The 11,745-nt window shown below is 48.4% G+C and overlaps 1 protein-coding gene across 2 annotated transcripts; it reads left to right on the top strand.

Annotated features, from left to right (window-relative positions):
• The first annotated feature begins 206 nt into the window (after nucleotides 1-206).
• Nucleotides 207-9,976, top strand: WDR76 (WD repeat domain 76). 2 transcript variants are annotated; one of them, XM_030456913.1, is made up of 13 exons: nucleotides 207-295; nucleotides 660-965; nucleotides 1,668-1,760; nucleotides 2,635-2,690; nucleotides 3,545-3,665; nucleotides 4,446-4,547; nucleotides 4,642-4,685; nucleotides 4,772-4,907; nucleotides 6,246-6,398; nucleotides 7,055-7,269; nucleotides 7,745-7,897; nucleotides 9,354-9,407; nucleotides 9,569-9,976. In XM_030456913.1, exons 1-13 carry the CDS (start codon nucleotides 227-229, stop codon nucleotides 9,822-9,824), a joined length of 1,758 nt encoding a protein of 585 aa, XP_030312773.1. In that variant the 5' UTR covers nucleotides 207-226; the 3' UTR covers nucleotides 9,825-9,976. The 2 variants fall into 2 exon arrangements, with proteins under 2 accessions (XP_030312773.1, XP_030312772.1); XM_030456912.1 differs by having other exon boundaries at nucleotides 4,772-4,925.
• Nucleotides 9,977-11,745: the final 1,769 nt, after the last annotated feature.

Here is an 11,745-nt window from a genome sequence, read left to right as displayed (position 1 = left end):
TGTTAAACCTTTACCCGGCAGCCCCGGGGAGGGGGGGGAAGTGTTTGGGGTGAAAACGGCAGCTCTGGGGCTCAGGGACCCCGCGGGGGGAGCAGGACTCCAGGCACCCTCCCCGCTCCCTGCGGCTGCCGGCCCGGAAGCCGCCGTGGGCGGGAGCGGGGCCCGGGCCGCCCCTCTCCGGAGCGGGAAGCGGCTGCTCCGCCCCCGGCCCGGCGCTCAGCCCGCCATGGCGCTATCGCAGAGCGGAACGGCCGAGCCCGAGGAGCCGTCACCCCGCACCCTGCAGCGAATGCAGGTCAGGAGCCGGTGGGGAGTGCGGGGGGAGGAGGAGGAGGAGGATGAGAGGCCGTAAGAGCTGAGAGCCCCCAGGGCGGCGGGGAGAGGGGAGGGCGGGCGGGCGGAAGGGGCCGGGGCTGTGAGGAGAGGAGCGGGCGGGAGGCGGGCACAGGGGCGGCCGGCGGCGGGGAGATGGGAGCGTGGGGGAGCCGGGGCTGCGGGCAGGAGGAGGTACGGGGGAACCGGGGGTGCGGGGAGGGAGCGGCGGGGATGGAGGAGCCGGGGCTGCGGGACCGGGGCTCCCGGGGGGGGTTCGGGGCGGGGATTCGGCGCGGTCCGGCGGGCAGAGAGCGCGGGATCGAGCTCCCGGTTTCCCTCCCCAGGAGTCCACCCCGACGGGGCCGGTGGAGCTCCAGCCCGTCCCGGAGCACGGCGAGCGGCAAGCGGCGGCAGCGCCGAAGCTGCGGGTGCTGCTGACCCCGGTGGCGGTGCCGGGCGGGCGGCTGCCCCAGAAGCGGCTGCTGGGCGCCTACGGCGGGGCCGAGGGCAGCGACCCGGCCGGGAAGAGGCTGTGTCTGCAGCCCAGCCCCGGGAAAACCCGATCGCCACAGGCATCCCCGGCGGGCAAAGGCTCGGGAGGCGTCTGGGATGCGGAGAGCGACGGGAGCGACGGGGGAGACGCTGCCCTGGTGAGTGAGAGTGATGCCCGGGCATCCCGGCACAGCGGAGATGGGCTCTGCGGGCCTCAAGGCACACACACTTATTACGGCTTTGGAAGTAAAGTCTGAAAGTATTTGTCCTTTGTATGTAATTTTATTTTTTTGCTAGTGTCTCTGGCTGGCCTGGTGAAAGTTTGTTTTACCCTCACAAACTGTGTGAGAGATGAAAAAGAACACTTGTGATCAGAGTATGTAAAACGGCAGCAAAAGCATCAGTGGGTTTTGTGCTGCCAGTAACCATCTTCCTGGCCTTTTTGCAGATGGATACAGTCATACAATATGAAAGGTTTGACAGTATTCATTTATATTTAAGTAATTTCAACTTGCTGAGTCCACTTTAGGTAAAAATTATCTAAGACTTTTATTCCATTTATGCTCAGTATTTGTTGTGTTGCTGGAGTTTTAAGTTGCTTATTGGTTCACTTCAGTCTTGTCTTCATCCCAGCTAGGTTTTGGTGAACTGACCCTTTTTGTAAAATTAGTGCAGGTATTAAGATTTGTGATGCAAGCCAATGTCAGTGAGGAGAAGTTTTGGTACTGAGGTGGGATCACCCCAGTTTGTATGTGTACGACCACTTAGAAATTAGGCAGTCAATTTAGAGGCTCACTTCCCAGGAGCCTGGAACATCTTACATCTGTACAATGAAGAGTAATAGGCTTTTCTTTTTGTAGGATGGATACTCACAGTTGTCAGCCTACGAGAGGAAAAGACTAAAAAACATCACAGAAAATGCTAAGTTCTTTGCTGCCTTGAAGCTGCACAAGGTTTGTGTAAATCCTACGTAGTCTCAAGATGCTCCCTCTCCAAGTGTAATAATAATTACATTGTGAAACCCTTCCCTGGCAGTGGTGGGGAAAGCCCCCAAAACTCCCTGAGACATCAGGGCCTGCAGCCTCCTCCTTGTGGTGTCACTCCCAAGCCCTTGTGCCCCGTGCTGAGCTCTGGCACTGGCTCACTGCAGGCTTGGCTGTTATCTCACTGCAGGGTGGGGATGCTCAGCTCAGCCCCAGTGCTGGGGGGTGTCCTGCCTGCTCACACCTCTGCCATGGGTCTGCCCATCTGGGTGAAGCTGTCCTGAGGGTTAAGGCAGTGGGGTTTCAAAGGCTCTCACACGAGACAGGTTGAGCCTTTACTCTTCTTTCCATGCTCTTCCAGTTGCTTGGGTTTTTGATTTTTATTCTGAATTCATGGTATATATGAATCAGCAGTGAGGGGATTCTCTCCTTGAATGCCTGCATGCTGATTACACCAGGCTGCAGGATATGGTTGGGCCTGTCTAGAGGGCAGTACAGCTCTTTGCCTCCAAGGCTGAAACTTGATTAAAAACAACTCCTTTTCTTCCAGTTCCCTCAGGGAGGTCAGTCAGGGCTGGGCAGGCTGGCTGTACCCCCAGCACTGACTGCAGGCTAGGGGGGAAGTAGCAAAAGGAGCTGTAGCATCTCAGTGGCCTTCAGACTGCCAGCGTGGGCTGCCACAGCCCAGAGGCAGGTAGATCTTGATGCTTAAAAAAACCTTTTTATCATCGTTATAAATAATTCCAGTAGACTTTGTTGCAGCCTTTAGGGAGTTGTATTGTACACAGGTTGATCTTTTATGCTTGTTATATAAATATATTAATAATACTTTTCTCTCTTTAAGTCAGCAGCACGACTTAACCAGATTGCAACTAAAAGACCACCTCATGTCACCAAAAGGTAAAATAACTCTGTAGGAGATGTGTGTCCCTGTTCCTTCCCTGTGTGCTGTTTTAACATATCTGTCCCCACACACCTGCAGCAGGGAGAGCTGGTGAGGAGTCTCCCTGTAAAGCTGAGGCTGGATAACTGGTTATCTTCTGCTGTGTGCATTTGGGCACAGATAGCTCCTCTGGGTACAGCTTCTCCCTTGGAAAGAAAATGACAGTATTAATGTATTTTTTTGTTAGATTAGAGAATTTGTTCTGTTTGTGCTATTAGTGTTGAGGTGTTTCAAGAACATTTCTTCTTGTCTGATGACATTTTTGCTTGATGGATAAACAAAGAAATGTTAAATGGTGAAAAAAAATGATAGGAAAATGTGTGGAAAAGGAAGAAGGGAGATAGAACTAGATGCAAGGGACAGGGTAGCAAGTTAGTGTAGAAGAAAAGACATTTGACAGTGCCAAAACAGTGCCAGGTAAAGCAGGGAAAAAAGAGTTTAAGTACAGAACAGGAAGATACATGATGAAAGAAAGTGGGAAAATATCTTGCCACTCATTCTTGTACTCATGAATTATAAATAAGGAGAGCTGGGAAGAAAAGCGACAGCAGCAGGATGTGTTACAAATGAAACAAAAGTGCAGTTATGTACCCATGTGTTGCAAAATACCTTTTTCTGTTGTTGCTACTTGCTGCTGTCACTGAAGGAGAAAGTCAGCACAGCACAACCCTCCTGAAAGGAGTCGGAGCAGCCAGGCTGTCCATCTGGGCACAGTGTGAGAGCTGTACATCTGAACCTCTCCACTCTTAAATGCAGAGGGCTTTTGCTACAGAAATGTCTCCCTGATTTTGAGGTGTTTCACTTGTTCCAGGGCTAAACCTAAAAAGGCAGAAGATGAAACCGTGCGGCGAAGGTCGATGCGGCTGCAGAGAGTGGAACCATCAGAAGTGCCAGTGCCAGAGCTGCCTGCACAGCCAGGGCCAGAGAAATATGTAAGATGGGGAGGAGTTAGGGGAGATATGTGTGTGTTAGAGGAGATATGTGTGTGTTAGAGGAGATATGTGTGTGTTAGAGGAGATATGTGTGTGTGTGTGTGTGTGTGTGTAGAGGAGCTGTGTGACAACAGCTCTGGTGAGCTTACAGGGTGGCAGTAATAAAAGGTAAACTTGTTGAGGATCAGGCTTCCCGTGTCCTCTCTGAGAGGGGCAGGGTTCTGTGGCTCAGGTTGATGCATCAGCACAGTCTGGGGTGATCAGGAGTGTCTTGAGGTACAGCATGACACATTTTTCAACAGCACATAGATCTGAGCAGCTTTAAATTCAGAGTTTTATTGCTCTGTTTGAATGTTATTTCACTGCAACTTTTGCTCCTGATTATTTTTCTTTGAAATATTTATTACCTTTTTGAAGTAGTGCTATAGCACTGAATAAAATTCTGTTTCTCTGAGGGATGGAAATTTAAGTCTCCCAGGGTGCAGCAGAATAAAGCTAAAACTCTGTAACATGGTTATTGAAGATAAACCTTGCTGGAAGGAGAGGAGAGGAAGGAGATGTCAGGAGGGAGAGGAAATAAAATGGGGGGGCTGTGGGTCTTTGCTGGTGTGTTCAGTAAAGTTCTGTTTACATTTTTAATAAGATTTGATACAAACTTTGTCTTTATGTTTATTTCTTGTATTTCTCATGAGTGTGTTCTCAGGACAGCTGGTGTGTCAGGCTCACCCTGTATGGAATTTTAGTTGTTATAAGTTACAAAAATTGCCTGTGTTGCTCCAGCCTCAGGTTCCAGAGGGACCTTTGCCAATGGTTCCAGAAGATCAGGTGGAGAGCAGTAAACTGACAGAGGATTTATTGGCAACGTGGATGAGGATCACTGAGGTATTACTGGATGCAGTTAATTATTTTTGGATAATATAATTTAGTTGAAGTTCTAAGTAATCTAATTCTGATAATTATTTTTTCCTATCCATAGGTGAAAGCTTGTGATACTGAAAAGAGCACATGGGACATGAAAAGGTAATCTGAAGACAGAGCTAAAAGCTGGGAATTGCCTTGTTCTCCTTTCCTCCCTGGGGAGCTAACACTTGGATGATGTTGTCCAGGTACCAGGACAGCCTGAGAAGCATGGTCCTCTGTGAAGAAAACATTAAAAAGGTGGTGAAGAACAGGGTGTGTTCCATGGCCATCCACCCTTCAGAAAGCATCATCCTCGTGGCTGCTGGAGACAAGTGGGGGCAGGTTGGGCTCTGGAACGTGGTGAGTTGTCAGCCTGCTCCTCACCTGCTGAGCTGCTGGCTGTGGGCTGGGTGCAGGAGGAGTCTGCAGCATCATTCTGTACTTTCCCCATCCTTGCAGATAACACTGTTGAGTTGGGGCTCACCAGAGCTGCTTGGAAAGTCTGTCTGGTCCTTGGCAAAGCCAGGATTAATGGGAGGAGAGGTTGCACTGGTGATTCTGGGGGGAAGGAAAGAGATCAATAGCTGGAAGAGTACCATCAGTGAGGGTTAAACTTGGAGTTCACCAGTGAGAGATCCAGGGTCTATTCACAGTACCCTTGTAGCAATACCACAGCTAGGATCTGGAGACTGAGGGAAATGGATGCTCAAGTATTTGTTTTGTGAGTTTGTACAAATTTTGGGTAGCAGCAGTGAGTCACTCTGTTCCCAGATGGCAGAGATGAAATTTCTCTGCCAGTGTCTGTGCTGGCACAGATTTACTGACATTGTCTCTTGAAAAATATCTGAGCATTTGGTGCTTTGAAAACTTTGAGGGTGTTGCAGATAGTCTCACTGTTGTTTGTGAAGTGCCTTAATCACTCCTGCAGCAAGAATCCTTATGGGTGCCCTTGAGTTACACCTTTGTAACCTCCCCCTGCACCCTCCTCTTCCATCCCACCTCATCCAGAGCAGCTGCTTGAAGTTCACCCACAGGCAGATTTCCTTCTGATTTTTTGCCAAGCCAGTAACCTCTTCAGTCATTTTTGCCATGATGGCTTCAGGAAACTGATCAGCTGAATTAATCTGTGGGGCTCTGACTCAATGCTAAAACATTTTAGTTAATTGCAGTTTCAGCTGCTCTGTGCAGAGTGGGAAGCTCTGGCTGTGCAGCTGCAGTCAGGACCTGTCAGTGTGGGAGCTGGTGACAGGGAGGCTGAGGGCTCTGGGTGCTGCAGGGACTCTTGGCCTTGTGAGGGCATTTCAGTGGAAGCCCAGACTTGCTAAGGCTACTCCTTTCCCTTTTGCCCTCCATTTTTTATTTCCCTGAAGTGAGTTGGACTCGACCAAGTTTGGGAGCAGAGTGGTCTTTGTGGGATGGAGTGGTGTTTGTTCCAAAGTGATCTGTTCAGTGTCTTTTACAATGAGATAGTGTGAGTGAGGGCAAAATCAGAAGACCTGATACAGGGGGTTGTGCTTGACATTCAGTTTGTGTCACACTGTTTAGTTTGAGTTCTAAAGACCCCAATGTGTTCTGATGTAAATGGCAAATGTTTGGTCAGCTGGGGTAGCTGCTGAACTGTTTCTCTTAGGGACAAACCCAGCTTGGCAGAAGTGACACTGAGTCTCTGTTGTTTTCCAGAGCTGTAGGTCTGAGGAAGGAGCACATGTCTTTGTTCCCCACAATGACCCAGTCAGCTGCATGCACTTTTCTCCCTGCAATGCTGCTCACCTGCTGTCCCTCAGCCACAGCACCCTGCGCTGCGGCGATGTCACCAGGGCTGTCTTTGACGAGGTGAGTGCTGGGCAATCCCTTCCTCTGCACTGCTGCAAAGCTTTGGTCTCCTGATACCTGTTGGTTGCTGGGTTAAATAAAAGAAAGTTCAAAATTCCATTTCCCCGAGGACACATGAATCAATCTTTAATAAACCTCATAAAAATACAGAGGTGTTGCCTAGTCAGTAAAACTCCCAATTTCCTTCCTCAGAGTCAGTTCCCATTACTGAATTTAATTTCATATCTCAGTACTTAATCACCACCTGCCTCTTTTCAAAAGCAGGACCCTTTAATGATGGGAAGCGAGGCATTTAAAGAACTAAATCTTACCAAAAAAACCCCAAATCCCCCGTTGGATTACTGGGACATGGAGGTGATGGTGTCTTGTGGGAGGTGTCTTGTTCTGACAGAGGATTCAGAGCATGTTGTTGCCAGCTTGTTTGGGATGGTTAATGATGTCCTCTGGGGAAAGCACAGCCCTGGTACAGATGGGTGACCTACGTGGGTAGCTAAGGCTGGAGCTATCACATTAGGCAGACTTCATTAGTATCTGCAGTAAATTAGAAAAGGAAAGCCTGAAATGTGCATCCCAGGGGGTGCTTTGGGTACTGTGAATAACCCTGTGTGTTTTGTTGATAGTTGTGGTTACGTTTGACCTTTTTTCCCTCTGCTCAGGTATTCAGGAATGAAGGAAACCTCTCTTCCTTTGACTTTCTGGAGGACAGTGCCTCCACAGCCATCGTAGGACACTGGGATGGTGACGTTGCTGTTGTGGACAGACGGACCCCAGGAACATCTCCAGAGCTTTCTGCAGACATTGGCTTCAGCAGGACGAGGACAGTCCATGTTCACCCAGTGAATAAGCAGTATTTCCTGGCTGCTGGCTCAGTGTATGTAGCTCAGAGTCTTTGGCAGCTGCTGTGTCTGCTCAGGGCTCTGTCTGCAGCAGTGTCTGAAGGCAGCTCTGCCCTGCACCTTTGGAGGGCAGGAGCAGCTGTTGAGGAGGCAGAGGATTTGTCAGCATCAGTGTGGAGTCAGAGCTTTCTTGATCTTGCTAGAAAACAAGCTTTTAGTTCTTCAAAGGTTTAAAAATGTGATTTAAGTCTCCTTCACCTTGTGGTACAAAATGCTTTTGTGAGTCCCTGTGTTCTGACAGCTCACAGCTCAGAGGGACTTTGCTGAGCTGCTGCTCTGGGCTGGGTTTGGTGCTCTCAAGGTCCTGTGGAGCCACTGGCTGTAATTAAGCACTGCTGCAGGGAAGCTCTAAGCACAGCTCCCATAAAACTCCATTGTCTCTTTTTGGTAAATGGAGAGTAATTGCTTTAATTGTCACCCCTGAAGTGCTGTGTGTGCTCTGTCTTGCAGGGATGTTTGTATCCATGACCTTCGGTACCTGAAGCCCAAGGGGAACAACCCTGTGAGCTCCCTGAAAGGACACACAAAAAGTGTGGCTTCTGCCTACTTCTCCCCTGTCACTGGGAACAGGGTGGTGACAGTGTGTGCTGATGACAAGCTGAGGTGAGATGGGGGAAGGAGGAACCTGTATGGAAAATATCAAACAGTATTATTTTTTTAATATTATTATTTCCTATCTGCATTACCCAGCACTGAGAGCTTTCTTGTCTTAATCACTTTTTTTAAAGTGATAAAGATTTACTTGCATTGGCATTTTTTAATGTTGTTTTTCATGATCTGGGGGGATTTTTTTCCTAATTATTTATTTTCCTGAAGAATATTTAACAGTGAACAGGAAAATGCAGGTACTGTTAGTCTGTAAAAAGCTAAGAAGAAAAACCAAAACCAAATAAGAGACCTGAAACCAATCAAACAAGCCAGCCAAAAACCTGGCTCATGAATATGACTACAGAATGGTTAGAAACTGAGTTTATTTTTAGTGTCTGCTGCGTAAAACTGTGATCATATCAGCTCTTTTGTAGCTGGTCTGCCATTTGATAATTTAAACTGCTGTGTGTTGTGCTGTATAGAGAGATCTAGGGGTGTTCCACTTGGTAGTTTTGTGGCCATGAATCAGGTGGTGTGTACACACAAATACTGATTGCACTGCATGTTTGCCAGGTGCCTGCTCAGAGGTCCTAAACTGTCAGAGAGCAGCAGGTACAGCATGGGGGGTGCCAGCCTGAAAACTGGGGCTCTGCCCTACAGCTGTGTGTGTGGAGGATGCTGAGAAGAATCAGGGTGTGCTGCTGCTGTGACTGCTTTGTATGTTTTGCCTGGGAATTTGGTCTTTGCTCTTCCCCTTCTGCACGTGGGGAAGGGTTGTTGTGTGTCAGTCCTGCCTTGCTGCCACACTTCCCTTCCCCTGTGATGTGTTCACCATGGATAATGGAGGATTTGTTCTCCATTGTAGGCTTGGTGATGAAAATTGTAAATCCTTGGTCCTGACAGAGAGAGCACGAGTACAAAATGGGTGTGAGCAAAGCAGAGCATTTGTGCTTGACAGAAGGGAGGAGGGAGGCTGCCTCCTCCTTGGACAAAAAGAACTCATCTGTTCACCCAGCAGCTCCTTGAACTTTCTGCTCTGGGGGTTGGGATCCTGAGAGTTTATCAGGGGTGAGGGAGAGCCCCAGATCTGTTGGTGTTTTCCCTGTCAGCTGAGGGAGCCCTGGGAGCTGTGTCTGGTGGGATTCCACCCTGGTGTCTGCTGCCCTCGCCGTGTGCTCTTCCCTGGGCAGGACATGGGGCTGGAGGAGCCTCTCTGAGGCCATCCTTGTGCCCCCCTCCTCTAACAGCTTTCAAAAAGGATGATTTTCAGTTGTAGCTAAAAGCAAACCTGATTTTAAAAGCAAATTCTATAGCTGCATTTGGAACATTGGTGCTTATACCTGAGCTGGATGCCTGTGTGCTGCTCATTGCACTGCTCCAGACTTTGGAGGGGTCTGATCTGTGCAGTGTGAGGAAGACCCTGCCTTTTTAACTCACATGCCTTCTCTTAACACACATTTTGTGGTTACAGGGTCTATGACACCACCTCCTTGTCACCAACAGCTGCAGTTCTCAGCACCATCAGGTAAGCTGAACTCACGGAGCTGGGAGCAGCACCTAGTGGCTCTTCTGCTCCAGGGCACTTGTGATTAAAGCAAATACAACATTAAACGACTGAAAAATCCTGCATTCAACCACAGCAATGTTTCTCTCACTTTTTTTCCTTCCTGTTTGTCTCCTCTGAAGACACAACAACAACACGGGGCGCTGGTTAACCCGGTTCAGAGCCATCTGGGACCCCAAGCAGGAGGAGTGCTTCGTGGTGGGCAGCATGGCACGGCCCAGGCAGATAGAAGTCTTCCAAGACACTGGAAAACTGTTGCACTCCTTCTACAGTGAGGACTGTCTTGGGTCTGTGTGCTCCATCAATGTTGTTCATCCCACGAGGAACGTCCTGGTGGGTGGCAACTCCAGCGGCCGTCTCCATGTGTTCAAGGAATAAAGAAAAGTGGTGCACATTCCTTTTTTCTTTTTTCTTTTTTTTGTTTTGTTTTGTTTGTTTTTTGGCATTCTCTTTGGTTAATCCATACCAAGCTGTTTCTAAGCTAGCTGTGTTTCCTCAGGACAAAAGTGTACTTTAAAAGCTTTAAAATAAATCTTCTAAACTACCTTTGGGATTCTGTCATTGGAAAAAAAATTAATTAATCCTGCTATGACAGGCAGTTTGTTGCAGAATAGATACTTTTCCCCAATACTAGAAGTAATTTCTGAGAAAGAGAAGCACTGGATCAGTAGGACACAAATTGTCACTGGTATGTCACCTGTCAGTGACACTCAGCACACCTTTAGGATCAGCTCTTGGTGTGAGGCTGATGCCCAGAGGGGACCCCTTGGTCTTGGGATTTTTCATAACTTCAGTGTGGGTGGGAAGGCCAAAATCCTTAAAGGTTTTTGAGCAGAGGTTTGGGGTTTTTTTTTCCTCAAGTTTAAAAATTGGTGCTGACACTGCCAGTACTGAACAAATCTGACACCAACTCCAGTTTTCATGATATTTAAATATTTATTTAAATTTAAAAATACTTTTCATGGCACCAATGATCTTATGCTAACTGAGATATTGAATATGTAGAAAAAGGTACTTTTTGTTTTTTAAGGAAAATGTAACTTACAGTATTTGGCACATGAAAGGTTAATTTCTAGGGATTTTTTGTTTATGAAAACTAAGAAATTCACATTTTCAGGTATTTTTACCCTCTACTGCTTAAAGATGCAGTACGCTAGTACGAGATTTCTTTGTTCTGATACAAGAACCTAGGGAAACAACATCTTAGTAGAAAGACAAAGATCAAACTAACAGCAGAACACAAGACGTGATGTGGAACGCACGGGGAAAAAAACATACGATGAGAAATCACCAGTTCTTGTGGGTTTTGCAGTAAATTGCTGGGTGGGAACTGCAGAGGTAAAGGAGGGCTGGGCGCTACTCACCGGTGGTGTCCGGGTGGGGACAAGGATGGCTCAGGCTGGCAGAGGGGCTGTGCTGTTATGACGTCACACATTACATCATCAGTGAGGAGGAGGGGACACCAAGGTGTCACCCCCGGGGTGGAAAAAACGTCAGGTTTGGGACTACCACACACTGCATAGAAACACCATGAGCTACGGGCTGAGGTAGGAACCACTACGCTAAGAGTAACTTCCGCTGCGTTGCATAAACCAGGATGGGATGGTTAAAAAAAAATAAATCAATTAAATCCATCCTCCACCTCCCAAGTGGGGAGTGGGGGGCTCTGCATGTGAGAACCTCCTCGGCCCTTGTGCTGTAAGTGGTGGCCACGTCCCCAGCACTGGGACACGGCAACCTAGGGCTTGGTTTCCCTCCCCGTGGGATGGGGAGCTGGGGACACTTCCTTATTGCAGTGACAAAGGACCCAGGCTGGGGGACTGTCCTGGGGATGGGGGACTGTCCTGGGGCTGGGGGACTGTCCTGGGGATGGGGGACTGTCCTGGGGCTGGACTGCCCAATGTCATTGTCACTCCTTCACCAGGCGCCCGCCGTCATGGGTGGTGGGATGCTCAGAGACAAGAACACAGAGATCAGGCTTGGTAAAACTGCAGTGATGGCCCCAGCTTACGTAAAATCTCTCCCTGAGATGAAATAAAACTTGCTCACCTGTTTTCAACTTTTTTTTTCTTTTTTTTTTTTTTTTTTTTTTTTCATGTCCAACTTCTCAAGCCAAACTCAACAGAACTGGCTTTTATTGCTCCCTGTGGAAATAGACAGCTGCTGCCCAGGTAGCTGCAGGTCCCGGTGGTTATGTCAATGTACAATGAGTTGGGGTGGTTCATTTTTGCTCCAGAACAGGCTGATCTCATGGCTGTCCAGTGGCTTGGTCAGTGTCACCTCCACTGCTCCCGTTCTG

Source organism: Calypte anna, chromosome 10, assembly GCF_003957555.1.
Source record: "Calypte anna isolate BGI_N300 chromosome 10, bCalAnn1_v1.p, whole genome shotgun sequence".
Classification (NCBI taxonomy): domain Eukaryota; kingdom Metazoa; phylum Chordata; class Aves; order Apodiformes; family Trochilidae; genus Calypte; species Calypte anna.
This window is presented reverse-complemented; position numbering and strand designations above follow the sequence as displayed.

Coding starts and splice junctions, on each gene's coding strand:
- WDR76 (XM_030456912.1), top strand. CDS start 227: ATGGCGCTATCGCAGAGCGGAACGGCCGAGCCCGAGGAGCCGTCACCC. Junction 4,548..4,641: donor CGTGGATGAGGATCACTGAG/GTATTACTGGAT, acceptor TCCTATCCATAG/GTGAAAGCTTGTGATACTGA. Junction 7,898..9,353: donor TGTGCTGATGACAAGCTGAG/GTGAGATGGGGG, acceptor TTGTGGTTACAG/GGTCTATGACACCACCTCCT.